The 18,100-nt window shown below is 46.7% G+C and overlaps 1 protein-coding gene across 6 annotated transcripts in view; it reads right to left on the reverse strand.

Moving 5' to 3' along the window:
• DNAI1 (dynein axonemal intermediate chain 1) overlaps positions 1–18,100 on the reverse strand; it is a 130,844-nt gene that overhangs the window by 13,123 nt on the left and 99,621 nt on the right. For all 6 annotated transcript variants that reach the window (XM_085529733.1, XM_085529734.1, XM_085529732.1 and 3 more), the window contains one exon: positions 8,319–8,504. In XM_085529733.1, the coding sequence (XP_085385859.1) occupies positions 8,319–8,504 (186 nt within the window). The remainder of the gene's footprint in view (positions 1–8,318; positions 8,505–18,100) is intronic.

The following is an 18,100-nucleotide window of genomic DNA, read 5'->3' on the forward strand; positions in this document are numbered from 1 at the left end:
TGCCCAGGCTGCCAGGAGGACGCCAAAGCACAGACACCATCTGTCCATGAGGAAGTGGATGCAAAGCCTTCACACAAAGCAGTTCTTTTGGCAACATAACTGCACCAGCGTGGAGAAATGCAAAGAAAGGAGCAAAAAAAAAAAAAAAAAGGCACCACCACAACTATCTTACTTGTCCCAATTCAGAGCTCAGTTACTCCTGACTACCCCCCAAAAAATAACAAATTCAATGGAAAGACACCGGATTTATTTCAAGAGAAGGACATTCACTCAGTGATTGGATTATTATTGATCACACGAACCAGAGTCTCTCCAAATCCCTAGCAATGCAATGAGCAGCCTTGCACCACTTTCAAATGCAGGCCAACCTTTTGTTATGCAGATATTCAAAGAGGAAACTAGTAAGTTAAAGCCAGTCCCAGCTCATGTACAATATCCCCCAGACAGCAACCTCAGCATCTCGTAGGATAAGGCCTGAACCTTAGAAATAATTTATAAGTACTATTGAATTTTCCTAAATTGGGATCTTTTCTTGCTCCAATTGACAGTGTTACCATTTCACATACTACACACGCTTCATCCAGACCGCTGAGAATTGACTTTAGCTTAAAATAACCTGTAAATACGATGATGTCTTTCCACCAACTGCCAAAGGGAGAGGTCACAGCAAGTGGCATTACACAACAAAAACAAGATTGGAGCCACGTGGCCAGGAACGATAAAAAGAAGAAAACCTTCAGTTCTTTGACCTTGGGTTTCAGCAATCCCACAGTTAGACAGAGCACTTTTCTCCTGCCTCATACTTCAATGCAAGCCAGCAGCTGTTGCACTGATTATGAAAATAACTGGTTTGATGAAAGAAGAGTCAAGCCCTTTAGGTCTCCTGATGGCTTGTTTGGGTTAGCTCTCCTTGCAGTGCTGCTGTCTAAGGTTGTCACATCTCTGCCCTGGATACAGAACTCTCTGTATCTGTAGTGTGGCACAATCAGACATCTCGATTTGTGCTACAGATCTACCTACTCTCCTGTGCATAGCGAATAGACCCAGGATGTCCAGACAGATATCCATAGGCTTCGAATTCTGGTCAAGAAGGATGAGAAACTGCTGAAACAGCTCCCCACTGCTTCACAGCCCCATGATATTGTATGGGGCTTGCAATCCCAAAACAGGAGCTATTCCAGTGGTGGACAGTGGAGAAGGATCCTGAGAGGCTGTGGAGCTCTCCCTACCAATGTGTTTCCCCAGGTAGTGCAGGAAGCGTAGAGGATGGAGCAGGGAGAAAGGGGTAGGGGAGTGTGCTTTTGCCAGCTCATGTCAATATTCCTCTCGGTAGATGTGAATTTACAATTGTGAGTCACAGTTCTTCATAGCAGAATGGCCAGAGGATGTAAGCAATGCTGCACATGCACTGGCAAGCTGCACACATGGCCCCTTGCTGGCCTCAGTGTGCACTAGGGCCAGAACTATGGGTACTGCCTCAGCCATCCCACTCCAAGGCAGGCTCAATAACCCATCCCTAAAGATGTGCCCCTGGCCTGGGACACATCTGGGCCTGGAGCACTGCTGGGCTCCTTTCCAGCATCAAGGTCAGTGCTGGAGCCCTCCCAGCTCATCCTTCTCTCCTATATTCTGTTCTCAGTCTTTCTTGCAGCTCAGAGCCCATGTCTGACGTACCACCCATGCACAGACCAGGCTGTTGCCTTCCTCTCTGCAGCAGCAGTTTGTGTGAGCTTGGCCTGGACAGAAGGTTACAGCACAGGATGCCAGGGAAGGGAGAAAAGCAGGAAAGCACAGAATCCTAGGACTCAGCAGACTGGGTACAAGATGGAGTGCATGCTGCTTTAATGAGCTAGACACTGGCTATCCAGGCAGAGGGGAAATAATGACCACTGTGACTAAGGTAATTGTTCTCCTGATGTCTGTAGAGTTTATCATTGTTCTAACTGAGATAATTTGGATTTGATCTGCAGGGTTAGTTCTGGGAGAAGAGACAGCCTGAGCTCTCATACCCCAGCAGTGAAAGAGCTGAGAAAGTGTCAGGACCTCTGTGCATCAAAGCCCAGTTCCAGCCAGGTGAGTGCAGAAATCACAGTGAGGCCACAGTGTAAGCACATCACTTGCTGCTGCCCTCCAGACCTGGCCTGCAAACTGCTCTGCCCAGATACATATAAACCTCAATGGACAAGTGCCAATGGGCAAGTCACCAAGAGTTCTCCTAATCCAAAACATTGACTTAAGGGAGAGCCCCAACTCTCTCCGTGGCAGCAACACACAGGAACAGTGCAGACGTAACTCACGGTCATGGCACCTGAGTGTTTCAAAGATACCATAGAACTGGGGCATCCCTGCAGCACCCTGAGCCACCAGAAAATGAAAGCTTTAAGGCAGTGAACTCCAGAGTTAAAGCAAACTAGTGCTTGCTCACTGCTGAGATGTTGTGCACCACAGCCTAAATTATCTGTCCTTAAATGAACTATGCAAGCAATACAGAGAGCTGTGAAAGGGCAGACGTGGGGTTTCATGAGTCCCTGGATCCACCTCGCAGTGCTCACCTGCTCCCCTAGCAGTGCAGAGAGCAGCTATCTGCAGCCAGACCAAATAACAGGGGAATGACTGAAAGGAAATCAAAAAAGCTTTGATAAACCTCAGAGGAAGAAAAGCCATCAAGCTGCAGGTCAGTTTTCATGAGATTCAAGCTTATTTGCATGTGCCTCCTTATCAGGGGGCCGAGCTGCATCCAGAGGCAACAGCCCTGATGCAGGCAAGGCGCAGCAGCACTCGGTGCTGAATTCCTCCAGCACTGCTTGTGCTCAGTGCTTTTGGGTCACTGCGCAATTAGCCAGCCCTGAAGAGACACAAGGAAATCCTGCCATCGCTCAAGCTGCACAGAAGTGACTGTGTGAATCTCAATGATAGAGCAGCATTTGCATGGAAACAGCAGGACTGGGAATAGCACCACTAGAAGTACGAAACTCTTGAAACATTTGGAAAGGAAAGGTGAGTGGTTTTCTCTTAAATGGAATGATAACACTTCACAGCCGCTGAAATAGTAACTTTGGGGACAAAATGTACTTTCTCCAGAGACATGCCACTCACTAGTCCAGCACTGATGTGACCTTGGAGAGTGCATCTAGTCTGAGGATTCTGTAAACACAAACTAACCCCACAAGCAGATGGGTTGCACATCTAGGGACATAAGGATGGAGTACAGGTGCCACTCCCTGTGCTGGTCGGGTTCATCCTCAACAGATGCTGCAACACCCCCTGCAACAACCAGAAGCAGCATCACTGCAGCCTGCATTGGACTCACACACGTGCCTGCAAGTACAGAGGCTGAAATAATAATCCTAGATAATCCAGCATAAATATCCAAGACAAGCACCAGACCAAGAGGCTGGCTGCCTCCCTGGCTGTAAGCCTGGGCACTGTCCAAGAAATTTCATTTAGCCTCAGCAAATGCTGTTTTACGCCCTTTGTTTGACTTGCTTTCTTCTTTTCTCCCACTCTGACATGCTCTCCCAACATTTCTGAAAACACTTACTGTTTGTTTGATTCTCTCCTGTTTGCCTTTGGCCTTGATGGGTTGTACCAGGCTATTTCAGCAGTGCTTTTTTTTTTACAAACAAACCAAAGCCCACAAGCAGCTACATTCTTCTGACTGTGATGACAAAATGCTTTAATTTCTTTTCAGGAATGAAACCCGAAAGGCTTACTAATTAAACAGCTCTGCCAGCAATGCTTCCCTCGGGTGAACTCAACCACCAAGGTCGTTATAAATTAGGAACAATATTTTATTAGTTAAACAACTCTTGCCTAACGACTACTGTAATATTTAAGGAGCACTAGGAGCCCAAAAGCGGCCTGGATGACAGCAGAGAGCCACTCGTTCTTGGTGCTGCATCTTAAAATGCCACAAGTACTTCTGCCCCCACTTCTGAGCTCTCAGCAGAAGCATCCAAAACAGTTTCACCAAGATTCTCTGCTTGGGTAGCAGCTTATCTGCTGTAATGAGCTTTCTGCCCAAGCAGGGATGGATGCCTGGGGAGACGGGCGCTTGGCATGCAGAGTGAAGGGCCATGCTGGTGGCAGTTTAAACGCAGACTTCAATTTTGCAATGATGATTGCAAGCTCCACTCTCTGCCTTGTGGTTGCTCTTCCCACAAGGTTTGTGCTCGGTCATTTCCCTCCCCAAATTCCATGCTCTCCAGGCTGTTGGAGCTGATACTTAGCAGTTCCCTGATGTGTTTCCAAAGCCTCATATGATCCCAGGACACAAAAGTGATAGGCACAGAAAGCCTCTACCAGGCTCACAACCCAGTAAAATACAGCTTGCTTCCTTGAGGCATGGAGAAGTCCCTGCACCAGAGACCTCAGATTGTGGGGATGGCTCCGGGCCCCAGATTACTGAAGTGAGGGTGTAGGATACTTGCTCTGCTTGGCACAAGACTTGGTACCCAGTGTGTGTACAGATGTGCCCTCAGCACAGCCTGGTAGGTGGCAGAGACCCTGCCCCTGGCTTTCTCTCTACATCAAGGGCAACTGTTCCTGCGTGCCACTGAAGGATTTAGGAGGCCAAAGCCCACAGGGAGTTTCAGGCATTTCTGAAGCTGTTTCTTCTCTGCCTTGGTGAAAGTCACTTCCAAAAACGCTACCTGAGTGCTTTCAAAAAGTTCCCCTGTTGACTTTTTTCTGCCAAGTGCTCATAAACAGGGCTGTGATATTGCTGCTGACAGCAAAACTTGGACGATTAAATAACACTTCTTAAAGATCCCGAAGCATTTTACAAACATGAGCTAATTAAGCTGCATATCAAATCAGGAAATTGTTTTTTGAGCTCTTGAACCTCCCCTTATATCTCAAGGATGTGAACAAAGGAATGAACTAAAGCCTGATGAGAACCCAAGAGTCCTGACTCTCCCCATTTCCAGTAACCCATCACACTATTAACTATCTGGCAAACCAGAATACATTCAGAGCTGCTGAAATCCCACTGGGATGAAGTTAGCTCAGCCTCTCCCAATGAGCTCTATCCTGGAAGCCCAGTGGCAGCTGAGCAGTGTGCAGCACGTGGAGCAGACAGCACCATGTCTATTTTTAGGGAAAGAAAGAGGATTAGGGATGACATGTGGCTATTAAGAGCTCTCTCTAAAAAGGGTGATTAGTCTGCTAGTCATACCTGTCAAAAGCTGCTATCCCAGCTGTGTGGGATGCTGGCAGAGATGCTTCACAGGCAAACCCCTGTGACATCGAAACAGAGAGGCTGTGGGATGTGGATGAGCCTGTGGCTGTCGTGCCCCATTGACACACTGAGCTCTGCAAGATCACTCCATCTCTGACGGAAACAGGCAGCTGAGTTAGCAGGTGCTGGAGTTGATGTGAAGGTCACAACCCCCAGGAACACCATCTCTGGTTCCTTTTGGGTTTCAGGTAGTTTTTGCCATAGGGCTCTGCAGAGATTTGGCCAATGGCATCCTGAGGTGCATTAAGAAGAGTGGCCAACAGGCCCCCTCTGGTGAAGCTTCACCTGGAGTACTGCATCCAGGTCTGGGCTCTCTGGTACAAAAAAAGGTGGGCATCTCCTGGAAAGAGTTAAGTGGATGGCCAAAAAGATGATAAAGACTCTGGAGTACCACTCTTAAGAGGAAAGAATGGGCAACCTGGGTCTGTTCAGCCTGAAAGGGGATCAGATCAATGTCTACAAATATCTAAGGTGTGGGAGGCAAAGGGACAAGGCCAGACTCTTTTCAGTGATGCGTAGTGATAGGACAAGGGGAAACATCCACAAACTGAAGCACAGAAAGTTCCAACCAAATGTGCTCAAGAACTTCTTCATGGTGAGGGTGACGGAGCACTGGGACAGGCTGCTCAAGGGGGGTGTGGTGAATATCTCCTTCTCTGGAGATATTCAAAACCCCCTGGATGCCTACCCGTGTGACGTGGTCTAGAGAGCCTGCTTTGTCAGGGGGATTGTATTAGATGATCTTTGGAGGTCCCTTCCAGCCCCTACAGTTCTGTGATTCTGTGATCAGGCAGTGGAGAGAGTGGACCGGGGAACCCAGATATTCACCCAGGTGCAAACAGGTTTGTCTGCCTGCATGAGACATCTGGGATGCAACGGCTCCTTCACATCCTTCTAAACTCTCCGCACATTCAAGGGAATACGGATATTCTGCTCCTGTTAACTCTGGTGACTCCCAGAAGAAGAGGAAGAAGTCCTCTTCATTTTAGAGAGGAAAGCTGACAGCACAGTGTAAGGGTTTAAAGAGTACACTGATTTGATCTTCAAAAGGACCGGGATCAATACTGTTAAAGTGCATCTGGACCCCCATGGCGAGATGATGCATGTGCCACTACAGCTGGAGGTTTGCACTATGCATGTGGAGGCTGATGCTAGCACAGCAAGGAGGAGGACAGGAGATGAAGTGGATGGCACTGCTTGCTCTGCCAGGGCTTCCCTTACCACTTTCAAATCACCTTTTCACAGTAGCCAAGATTCCTCAGCATAGGGTTGTGGTCACCATCATCTGGCCACAAATGATGGGCCTGGCAACCCTGCTCACTTATCCACTTGTAATCCATCACCAACCACTCTGCTTCCACCCTGCATGCCATCTGTTTCAATTTCTCTTCACTCTCTGAGAAGTGCTGGCTGTAGCCAGGGGAGTTGCACACACCACCAGCCATGCCTGAACATTCCTCCTTTTTCTCCACATGTGGAGGAAACATTTAATTCAGTGTTCAGTGCCCCTTCAAACCAAACCAAGAAGTGGAAAATAGACAGCTTAATAACATCAGAGCAGCAGAGTCCATTTCCATTCCATTTATATGTTGCCTGGGATATGGTACCTATAGGCTTAAGGACAGCAGTGATTGTGCCACTTGTGAGGTCAGCTTTGTCAACAACATGCAGTTTGCTTCTGCAGAAAGTTTGCAAAGGGAGAGAATTTGAGAGTTAATGACATTTTTGCCTGTCTGGAGGGTTGCTGCTGGCCACAAGAAGTAAAGGAGACATTCAGATTTATTCTGACCCATGGCAGAGTATTGCTGGGTGCTCGTCACCCCATAGCTAGGTGTGTGATGGTGGGCAGACACATCTGTGCCTGTAACCTATCTCCATTGGTGAACACTCATGAATCCAGGGCCAGTGGCAGACAGAGTGCTCACCCATGTCAGGAAGGACTCATAAATCAGCTAGGAAACTTGTACTCAGTCAAGCTGGTGGCAACCCTGAGAGACTGGGTAATCTCAGGTGGTAGTCTTGATGGAAATATGAAAGCATGGAGCTCATGAGACGCTCTCCTCCACTGCTCCATCACCTTTTGATAGACTGCCACGCTGTTCAGTTTTCTATGCTCTCTGAATGCAAGGCATTTCCATTGGTGTCCAGAAGAAAGGACTTATTAAAAATCAGTCAGAACATTCTAGACTGACACCAGGGTGATTAGTTTCTGGCCAAAGACCTCGCCTTACACAGCTGACTGGTAGAATATATAAAACCTTTGGAGGTATATAAATAAAAAATGATTGTCCTGAGATATTGCTTTCTTGGATCAATTCTAAAAAGCCTGAAACTGAAAAAGCTCTGTTAAGCAAGGGACAACTTGCTATGAGAATTACATGGGCTCAGAAATGATGCTGCATTTGCAGGAATAGAGTTTGTGGCTGGAGGAAGCCCAGAAAGTCTAATAAAGGAACTGTGTGGGAGATGTTCAGCATCCTGCAAGACTAGCACTGGTGGCTGGGTGGGAAAAGGGGCTCTGCCAACTCATACAGGCATGTACATCTCATTGCTTTCTCTCAACATTAGGATTCCAAGACACTTTGCTAAATAAAGATAGCACTTGCTCATTCACAGGAGGGGTGACAAAATGGTCAGGGCAGAGAATCTGATGATCCAGAATAGCAAGAAGACAGGCAGCATGGGCTCTGCATGGAGGAGCTGATATCACCTCAAGTTTCCAGGAGTTTTGCAAACAAAACCCAAAGCTCAGAAAAGACACAATGTTTGGGAAACCTCTGAACCTCTGTATAGTTCACAGGTTCGTCTGTAGCACTATAAGAAAGTTCTTTCTCATCCACAGGAGAGAAAACTGCCTTACCACCACTCCCCGCTCCTGCACAGAAGTGGATTAAGCCTTTTTACTCCAACAAAAACAGAAGAAGGGATCTGACATCCGAGACATCCTGCTCAAAAGGCTTCTGGTAACCTTAAGCACTCTGCAAGAGAGAGCCACTTTGCCAAGCTCACTGCACAGAGTAGAGAGGACAGTGAAGGCATGAAGAGACCTGCCGTGGTTTGGTCCCTCAGCTGAACTTACCTTGGGCATCTTGCGCAGATTGGGGGAGAGCTTCAGGCAGGTAACCTGGCCTCGCTCATCTCCGACGATGACAACAGGGTACACGGGGTTAAACTGGATATGGGTTGTTTTGTTTTTCTTCTTGGCCACCACTACCTGGCTGCAGAGAGCTTCGTACTTATTAACATTCATATCAAATACATGAGCCTGGGAAGAAAAAAAAAAAAAGACAACACAAAAGGGATTAGCTGGTCAAGAAGAAGCCTCAGCAGAAGAATTATTCCCAAAAAAATCACAGAAAGAAAAGGTTCTAGGGAAAGGTAACTTCTGCACACAATTAGCACTTGACATCACAAGCTTCATCTTGTAAGCAAGCTATGTCCAGAAGCTGCCTGCTGCTTCTGAGAGACCATCCCCTCACTGCAGGAACTCACGGGGTAAGAACCCATTTGCTGATGTTGGTGCAAGTTCTTCCCAAGGCTCCGCCTGATCTGGACAAAAGACAGCTCAAATCTGGCATTGCTGACCCCACAAGTCCTAACCTCCCTTCCCAGTGCTGCAAGGAATGAGTCAACCAGGTGTGAATCCACAGTCTGACATACACTGACTCACAAAGTGGGAAACGCTGTCAGAAATATTGACTACCCTTTATTGCAGACCTCTCCAATATCTCCAGCTTAATAATAACAATTAAGAGTCAGATCAGTAATTAATAGGGAAATAATGTGAACACGGTCAGTATGATTCAGGATGTACTGTGGGGTGAAGCACAGGCAAACTTTGCAAAGCACAGGACAGAGTGGGGAAAGCAGCCTGCTCCAGAACAGATGCTGCAGATGCTGTGCCAGCATGGCACCCCCATGGCACTTATAGTCAAGGGTTGGGCAAGTGAGAAAGGCCAAGAAGGAGGAAGAGAGACCTAAGGGCAGGATTTCCTCTAGCATGGATCCCAGAGCTACGGCACTGATACAGAGCACATCACTAACTGCATGACAGAGGATGTTTCAGCATGACTCCGATGGGAACAGTGGAGCATACTCAAGAGAATGTGTTAACGTTGCCTCCCAATAATTGCAATTAGCTCCTGTTGGTGCTACAGCCTGCAGATGCTAATAAAACATGACGTTCCTCACCAGTGCTGAAGGACTCTCCAGCATGCTGGGCTCCCACCTTGAATCCATTGTGTAGACTTCCAGCTTTATTTTCCTTTCCCCCTTATTACCTTCAGAAAAACTAAGTAAGGAAATGTTATGCTAACAAGTACGGTGGGAATATGGGAGAAATTAGAATTGAACTTTGTGTGCATCTCCTGCCAGCTGTACCTTGTTTACCAGCAGCTAGGAGACAGATGACATGTATTGTTTCAACACTGTGCCACGCTCACAATTTGAATCCAGGAATGATATGGAATCTGACAGCAGTATCCTATAAAAGCCTTTTCCAAAGAGCATGAAAGATCGTGTTTCAAATCATTACATATACTTTCTCATCATGCACGGCCAAGTTGGTGAATTTATCTGGATCTGTGTAAAGCAAAGAGGTCCCAGGACACAAGTCCTAGGCAGTCTCAAACACCACTGCATCTTTAGAGCCCATTTGAGATGTCCTGGGCTGGGGAACCAAGCTAAGAGTTCGTAGCTGCTAAAAATATGGCAAGAAGGAGCTCCAGATTTAAGTAAAGTAAGACCTTTCTGGACAGGGAAGAGCTTGGGAAGTGCAAAGGCTTCTCTTGTGTTTTAGAGAAATCCACAGCAGTCTGTAATTCAAGGAGGGGATTCAAAGCATCAGACACAGATAAAAACCTGCAGTTTGTAGAGACTTCCCCTATCCCCCATCATCAAGAAAACAGGCTGGGAAAAAAATGATTTCAGTTTGATCCACTCAAAATTTCAGACATCAGAACTGAATTCTGAATCTAGATCTGAAACTTGAGGTTCCACACTCAGGCCAAAGTAATCCCAGTTTCCACCCCTAGACATAAGTAGTTTATGTCCTAGCATCCTGTTGTCTTCCTATCTCTGAAAAGAAACAAGCTCTCTTTTAAGTGCATCAGCCCCACATGACCCACACTCACCAGAGGTTTAATTGCTTGCCTTCACAGAATACATATTTATTAATTTAAGGGCATGATTCACTTCTCCCACCAATGACACATGCTCAGTACTTAGTAACCTGAGAGCCCAGGAAATGTCCATTGCTAGAGCAGCACCAATTAATCCAGATTTAAAACAGGCAGCACAGAATTAATGGCCAGGCTTTGTTTCAGCAGCATGGTCTGTTTTATAGGGCTGTCAAAGCATCACACCTGCAAACCACAGCCAGCAGCACAGGGGAGCAAGGATGGTGTGGTCTGACTGCTCTGTTCTCAATTGCTGAGCAATGTAAATTATCCTGGGTGAGGCTGTTTTCCCAAAATGCCCGTGACAGCCCAGACATGCAGAATGCCCAGGACAAGAACTCGAAAACCACGAGCAGAGTGGAGAAGGTCAAAAGCAAGCAAGTTTATGAATGTTCCTACCATAAAGCTCCTCTTTTATGAGCTTCTAAACAAATGGGCTTGTTTTCTTTTGCCAAGGGAATTGTGGAAAAGAACAAACAATTCCAGTTCTTCAGCTGGAAGTATCAGCATCGTATCAGCTGGTAGACTCTCCAGATGGAGGGGTGGCCCACAGGCATTAGGAAGGACTTCAGAGGCTTTGATGACAGACACTGTGAGGGGAGGGGGGAATGGGGTCAGAACAACTCAGTTACTGATGCCTCAGGAGTATCCACAAGATGAGCCCTCAGATAAGTGTCACTTCACCCAGTGTGTGACTCCAGTGTCAGACCCATTGCCACACACACAGAGACATACACACAGGTGCAGATTGGTCTGGTGAAGGCTGATATTTGCATAGCTTTCCAACATGGCAGACAAATGCACATACATGCTTCCTCACTCGGTGCTATAGCAGCACCCAGGCTTGTACCTCCAGCAACACAGCAAGGCAATGATGCTTCACGCAATGTGACACTTCACAGTTCAATGAATCCATGGAGAATACAGTAATTTGCTCATGGTCCTTGCTTTTCTCTGCTATCTCCTGCATTTCCTGCAGGAGCAAACCATGGGCCTGCAGGGGCAGCAGTCTGGCTGCCTGTAGACCACAGGAGACATCTTCATTCATGCTAACAAGCACTGAGAGAATGGGAAAGGGCATTTCAGTTCTCTTGCTATAGATTGCTTAGAAACAATATGTGGCCACTTCCTTAGAGGAGCATAAATCAGACCATGAGAACAAGAAACCTGTGGAGAGGTAAAGAGAGAGGTAAAGGAAATCTGTAAATTGCTGTAATGGGAAAGGGCAAGAATCCCCATCTGCAGTCCCCAGCTTAGCTGCAGAGGAGCAAGCACTGGGTAGCAACCAGCAACTCCAACAGCTCTTTTATTTATGGTCCTTGTAAATCTGTGCACCCACCCCAAAGAAATGTAGGAGAACAGTTACCACACTCCAAAAGAAGCCCAACGTGTTCAGCTAGGCAGTTCCTCACAGCATGAGGATTTATGAGCTGCTATCAACAGCTGTCAGAGGAAACCTGGACTCACAGCCCCAGGGAGCCTGACACTGATGGTAGATGAGCTAGGCAGATGTTCAAAGCAAACTTCTCTTAGACAGAAGGGCAAAGTCCCTGATAAGTCAGCAGCCCCTGAAGAGGAGCACTGAAGTTAAGTAAGATGCCCAGCTATCTCTGAGATGGGATCAGGGGTATCCTGAAATCTCTGTGAGATGCTTTTAATCAATAAGAACTTTTTTTTTTTTTTTTTTAAATTATGATAAAGGTGACAGCAGAGTCTCCATGCTTGATGTACTGGCAATAATGGCTATAACTGCTGTGTTAGAGTTGCAGAAAATATTTAACACAAATGAGCTGCTTTGATGCCTGACTCTCAGACAGCTGGAGAAGAAATCCAGCTCAGTCGCATCCAGAATCATGCAAATATATCCCACACCCAGCAGCTCCCCACTGAGTCTCTGCATGGCCCCTCTGTAAGTTTGGCACAGCGTAAATCCAAGGCTATTGCTATAGCTCCAGCATCAAACCATGTTCTTAATTTCAAACGCTTCACGTCACCCTGCTCACTCTGCAAACTGTCCCTTCAGCTCAAAAACCAGCAGATGTAGCAGCTCCAAGGTGACCTGCACCCCTCTGCCCTCACCCAGTTGTCACCAGGTGTCCTACAGCACAGGAGCCTACTCAACTTTTGTGGCCTATGAAAATGGGGGCCCACAAGCTCCCCAAGCCTCCACTGCATGCCTCAAACAGAAGCTGGGTCTGCAGTGGGTGCAGCCTTTCCTGTCATTTCCTCCTGGATTTACAAGGCCTCGTCCCCCACCAGTGTGGCCAGAACAATGCCTGTGTGCTCAAAAACAACCTGGTAGCAACCAAAACCCACGCTAGGGGAAACTATGTATGTATGTAAGAGCAAAGCAGATGTACCTGGTAACTTGGCAACAAAGAATTAAATCGGTGCAAGAGCAAAAGGTGAGGGATGATTTAATATCATGCTGCATATCACGCTGCCCTTTACCTGTTGACATCTCTTTCACTGCTTGGCTTTCGCTGTCTGTGTGATGGATTTCCCTAATTTTCTTGACTGAATCATGATACCTCACCCATCGGCAGACTCCACAGATGACTTGTTTCAAATTCTCAAGTCACATATTTAACGAGTTGGCAGGTGACCCCCAAACCTTGCACTGGAGCTTCCTAAAGGCACTATGCAGGCAGGGCAGCCCCTGCTTGCACTGAGGCCAAACAGCCTCGTGTGGTGGAGGGCTTAGTTTATGCAGTCTCTATACTCTCACTGCAGCCAGATCAATGCGGGGAGCAGCTCCAGTACCATTCGTTTTCTGTAAGAAGATGTTTTCTGTTTACGTTAGTAACTTGACTGAGTTTTAAGACACTCGTTGGTCCCTCTGATGCACAGGGGCAGGCAGAGGTTCCACAGAAACGCAGAGGACCTGACTTGGGAAACTTTAATTGCTGCATTGCTTCTGCAGGGACAGCTCAGGAATGCAGATCTGCTGCCTGACACCAGCACCAGACAGACCTACAGCTACATTATGGGGAGAAGGACCCGCCCCAGCTCTGTTACAGCAACCTCTGTGCTAGCTTTGAGCTCAGGAAGATGAGCAGGTATCAATGAAAGCCACTGCTTGGCCTGGGCAAGTTCACTACCCAGGGCTGGCTGCACACCCTGGAGTGCAGGACAAAACCAAGCACATCCCCCAGGTCTGCAGTATCTCAGCACTGCAGCATCTCTGCGTGCTGCTCTGGGGTGTGCAACAGTAGGAAGAGAAGTTCTGAACCACCTGGCTTAGCACAGGGCTGGAGGGGAGAGCTTCTCGTTAGGGTTTCATCTCTCTTCCCTTCCTCATTCACTAGGAACTGGGTCACTCCTGATTTGACATGGTAGGAAAACAACCTCAGCTGATTTGACTGAGCTCCCACAAGGCAGCAGGAAACCAAAGCCTCAGCATGTGGAAGAGCTGTTATTCATTCAGACAGGCTGAGGACCATTTAACCTCCTCAGAAAACCCTGTCACATTGTTTTACAAGAAAGTGCTCGTGTATCTGAGCTAATTTTCCTGTCAGTCAGCACTTCCTGCCAACCATCTCTGCTCTGGCAGTCTCAGTGATTATGATAATCTCCTGCATGTCTTGGTCCTGCACACTCCTCAATGCTGTTATCTGGCACTAAATAGCTGATACATCATACGCCAGAGCTGGTTGCACTTCAGTTTGGTCTAATAACATTTTCTTATGTTACCAATGACTCTTTCATTTTTTTGCTCTCTAACATTAATAGCATGATTTGGAATGAATCACAAATTGAACTAATGTTTCTCACACCTCCTTACAAAGCCTCCTTTTGCTCCCTGGTATTATACCAAATCTAATTTGTTACTTTTCAGATCACTTCTGAAAGGCAGAGCCAAACAGATCAACTAATCTGCAGTGAACTTGCGTGATGCCAGCCTGGTAGAAGCAGTTGGTACCTCCGCACTGTGCTGCCATCCCTGCACTAACAGAAGAGATGTCCAGCACATCCAGTCTGAGGATGACTCCTGCTCATGCTCCTGGGGTGAGTGTTCCCAGCATCTCTCAGGGACTGAGCTGGAAGCACAGCTGCAGTGTTGGCAGGAGCATGGTGGTGCAGCCAGACCTGGCCTTATGGTCCTGCTGCTTCCCAGTTAGTGCTCATTTCATATTGCACATTTGGTTTGTGTCCTTATTGAATTTCATCTCACTGACTGCAAATTGCTGCTGAGGCTGTTGAGCTCATTTACAGTTTCAGTTCTGGCACTAAAGCACTTTTAAGTCCTGTCCACTTAGTCCTACCATAATTGCTTCTGGGTTTCAGCACCAGCCCCAGTCCTCGTGCGCTCTGCTGAGGATGATTTCCACTCTGCCACATCCATCTCCTCACCCTTCTTTATGGGTTTGTGCCAGCAGAGTTCCTGAAATCAGCCTGTATAGATGTTTTGTATATCTTTCCTCTGATCTACCAGGGCTGTTACTCTCAAAAACTGTATTAGATCAGTTTTAGGTGATATGGCCTTACAAAAGACTTATTGGATTGGAGGGTCTTTGATCTAGCAGGGCTTACAAATATTCCATTCAGAATTTTTCTGGATAGTGTATTTAGGCTGCTTAAACTCTCCTGCACTGTCATGCCCTTAAAGACTGGGCAAAAAGTCTTTCCTTCGGTCCTCAAAAACTTCCCTACTCTGATATCCCATCTCAGATAGCTGGTGAAGAACTGAGGGACTGTTTCAACCAGTTTCTTACTTGTTCCTGGGCTATGCCACACAAATACATACCAGTTGTGCCAGTACCCCTGCTCCATTCCTACAGTGACCCACAGCCCAGCTTCAGTGTCAGGCTGAGACTGACTCTTCTTAGATCACAATCAGGCTCCATCCCTTCATACACCCTGGTTCCTGGCTATGCCCCATAAGGGAGGCACTGGTTGCTGGAGTGGGTGAGAAGACAGGCAGTGGTAAAAGCACAGGCAGCACAGCCTGATGGGGCATGCAGTCCTTGCTGTCTGCCACTGTCTGCCCTTTGGCAGGCCAGCAAAGCTGTTCATAAGACAGATATTGAACTGTCATGGCTTGGAGACTGGCATTTAAAAAGAACCAGCACAGATTTCAGGTTACTGTAAAATGCCAAACAATAAACATCAAGGCTCAGGAGCTGCTGCCTCTGTACAGGAGGATGGTGCATACAGCTGAGGGGGTCTTAGTGGCCTTAATGCCAACTGTCTCCACTTGCAAATTCAGACCTAAGTGAGGGGTCATTTTTAGTGTCCGCTGATAGCAAAGAGCAGAAAAGCATCTACGAGCAGTTTTCTAAACTCTTTCAGATACTCCTGATTGGCTCAGTAAGCAAAGTCATGCAAAGTCCAACAGGTTAATCAAAGATATCTTTGGAGATGCTGCCCAAGGCATTTGTCCCTACACATACATTCATACAAGCAGAAAAGAGCAAACTTGGTTCCTGTGTGGCTGAATGAACTAGTTAGTCTCAGCAGGTGGGTTTTGCTTAACTGCTGTATTTCATAACCTAAAAGAGCAATAGCTGCAGTAATGAAAAACTGGTCTGGGAGCATCTGAATAAAAAACAATCCATGGAAAACAAAACAAAACAAAACAAAACAAAAACACCATAAAACCAAACTCTGATGAAAGAGGTTTAAATTCATCAGTTTGTTTTTTCTCCAAAAGCAACCACCATACCCGCAGAACTACCTCACCGGTGACACAGCTGCTATGGGATGTGAGGCAGTGAGCAGACACGTCCTGAGCTGCTTGATGCATCTTTAGGTCTGGAGCCCACCAGCACACCCCCATGACAACATGGGAGCTTCAGCAGAGGTGAGGAATCAGACCCTGCACAAACACTTTTTTGGACTTAAAGCAATTGCTGGGGAGAGATATTCTGGTACAAAGAGAATGTGCTGGCTGGAGGAAGAGAAGCAAGGGCAGTCTGGTTGGCTCAGAGTACGAGGAAGGAAGCATTAATCCTAAGGACTCTGCCCATCTACTTCACTTAGCTTTGTCATGTCACCAGCCCGTGTTTTAAAGCAGACAGGAGTCTGCCCATCCATCCACATCAATCTTAAAGATTCAGCAGGGAATAAGAAAGAGCCTTTTATGTTTTGTGGTGGAAGAAAATGAACAGTTTTACTGGAAAACAACCACTTTGCTGTGAATGCAATTTAGAAGCCATTTTAAGAACATCTCTGCCCACTTCAGACTGCTCAGAGGTCCTTCTGCATGATGATAAAGGGATCTGTACTCACTGTTTTCACACCCTAGTGATTGTCCAGCCTTGCAGAGATAGTGGAGGCCATGCAAGGCTCAGGCAGGCTGCAACAGAAGTGTAGGAGAAAAGACAAGGACATGGCAGGGAAAGACATCTGCTGCTGTTGGGAGTTCACAGCCTCCATTTTCCTGGTCAAAAGCACTGAACAGTGCTGAGAGGGCTGCCAGTGTGCCTGACCCATGTTCTGTAAGGTGAGGCTGGAGAAGGTCCAACACACCCAAAGAAACACCAGCCTACCTGAAATGTTAGGCAAGGCTCTTACTTGCAAAGTCACACAAGCTTCAAAGACAGAGATTGTTTTTTGCTTCCAGTCAAAGTTAAATAGGCAGAAAGTCTCTGTGAATTGTTCTGTAAATACACACACAGCATTGCTTAATAAGTGTTTCTCTCCTGATAAATGATGGCTATCAAGATGAGATGGATTTCTTCAGCATCTTAGCCCATACATGAGATTCAACAGAAACCTTGTCTTCAAGACTTTTCATACAAAACAATTGTTCAGTAAAATCTGTTTATATTATCAGGAAAGGGTATAGTCTCTTCCTGAGAAGCACAAAGCACTAGTTAATTTCATGAAGGTTTGGGTCATCTCAAGTATTTCATATCTTGAAAGGTCAACAACTTCAGTAGTGGGGGAAGGACGGTGGATCATACGTCTGAGTGGCTTTCTCTGCAGACTGCATACTCAGATGGCATTTATCTCAAAGCTATCAATATTTACTAAGGATAACTGTAACGTCACCCTGCCCTTGCTGTATTAGTCATGAAGGACACGAACCACAAAAACAGAAGAGCAAATGGACTTGTACTTAGTGCATGTCTCCTGTTGTAAAAGCCCTGGGATCCTCCTTCTCACATCAGGATGTAGTGTCTCAGGGTTAGAAGGTAATTTAGGCTAGAAGAGACTCCAGAAGTCTCTAGTCCAGCCTCCTTTGATCACATGTGGTTGTTCAGGGCTCTGCCCAGCCTTGGTTTTTAAGAACTCTGTGCACAGAGATGGTACACCCCCTTTAAGTAAGATGCTGCACTGCTTGACTTCCTTTATTATTAAAAGGTTTTTCCTTGTATCCAGTCCAAAACTCTTATTTCAGCTCATTTCAGCTGTTGTCATAGCCTCACTGAATGGTTTGGGTTGGAAGGGACCTTAAAGACCATCCAGTTCCAACCCCTCTGTTATAGGCACAGACACTTTCTTCTAAATCAAGTTGTACAATGGCCCATCCAGCCTGGTCCTGAACATCTCCAGGGATGGGGCATCCACACTTTCTCCAGGCAGCCCATTCTAGTCTCACAAGAAATAATTTCTTAATTTATGGAATCATCCTTTCATGCACTGCTCTGAAGAACCCAGCTCTAACTTCTTGATGACCTCTTTATAGGCACTGAGAGTTTGCTGCTAGGTATCCATTCCTTTTCCACACTGACCAAGT

Source organism: Coturnix japonica, chromosome Z (assembly GCF_054131305.1).
Source record: "Coturnix japonica strain WE chromosome Z, WE-NBRP24, whole genome shotgun sequence".
Lineage (NCBI taxonomy): Eukaryota > Metazoa > Chordata > Aves > Galliformes > Phasianidae > Coturnix > Coturnix japonica.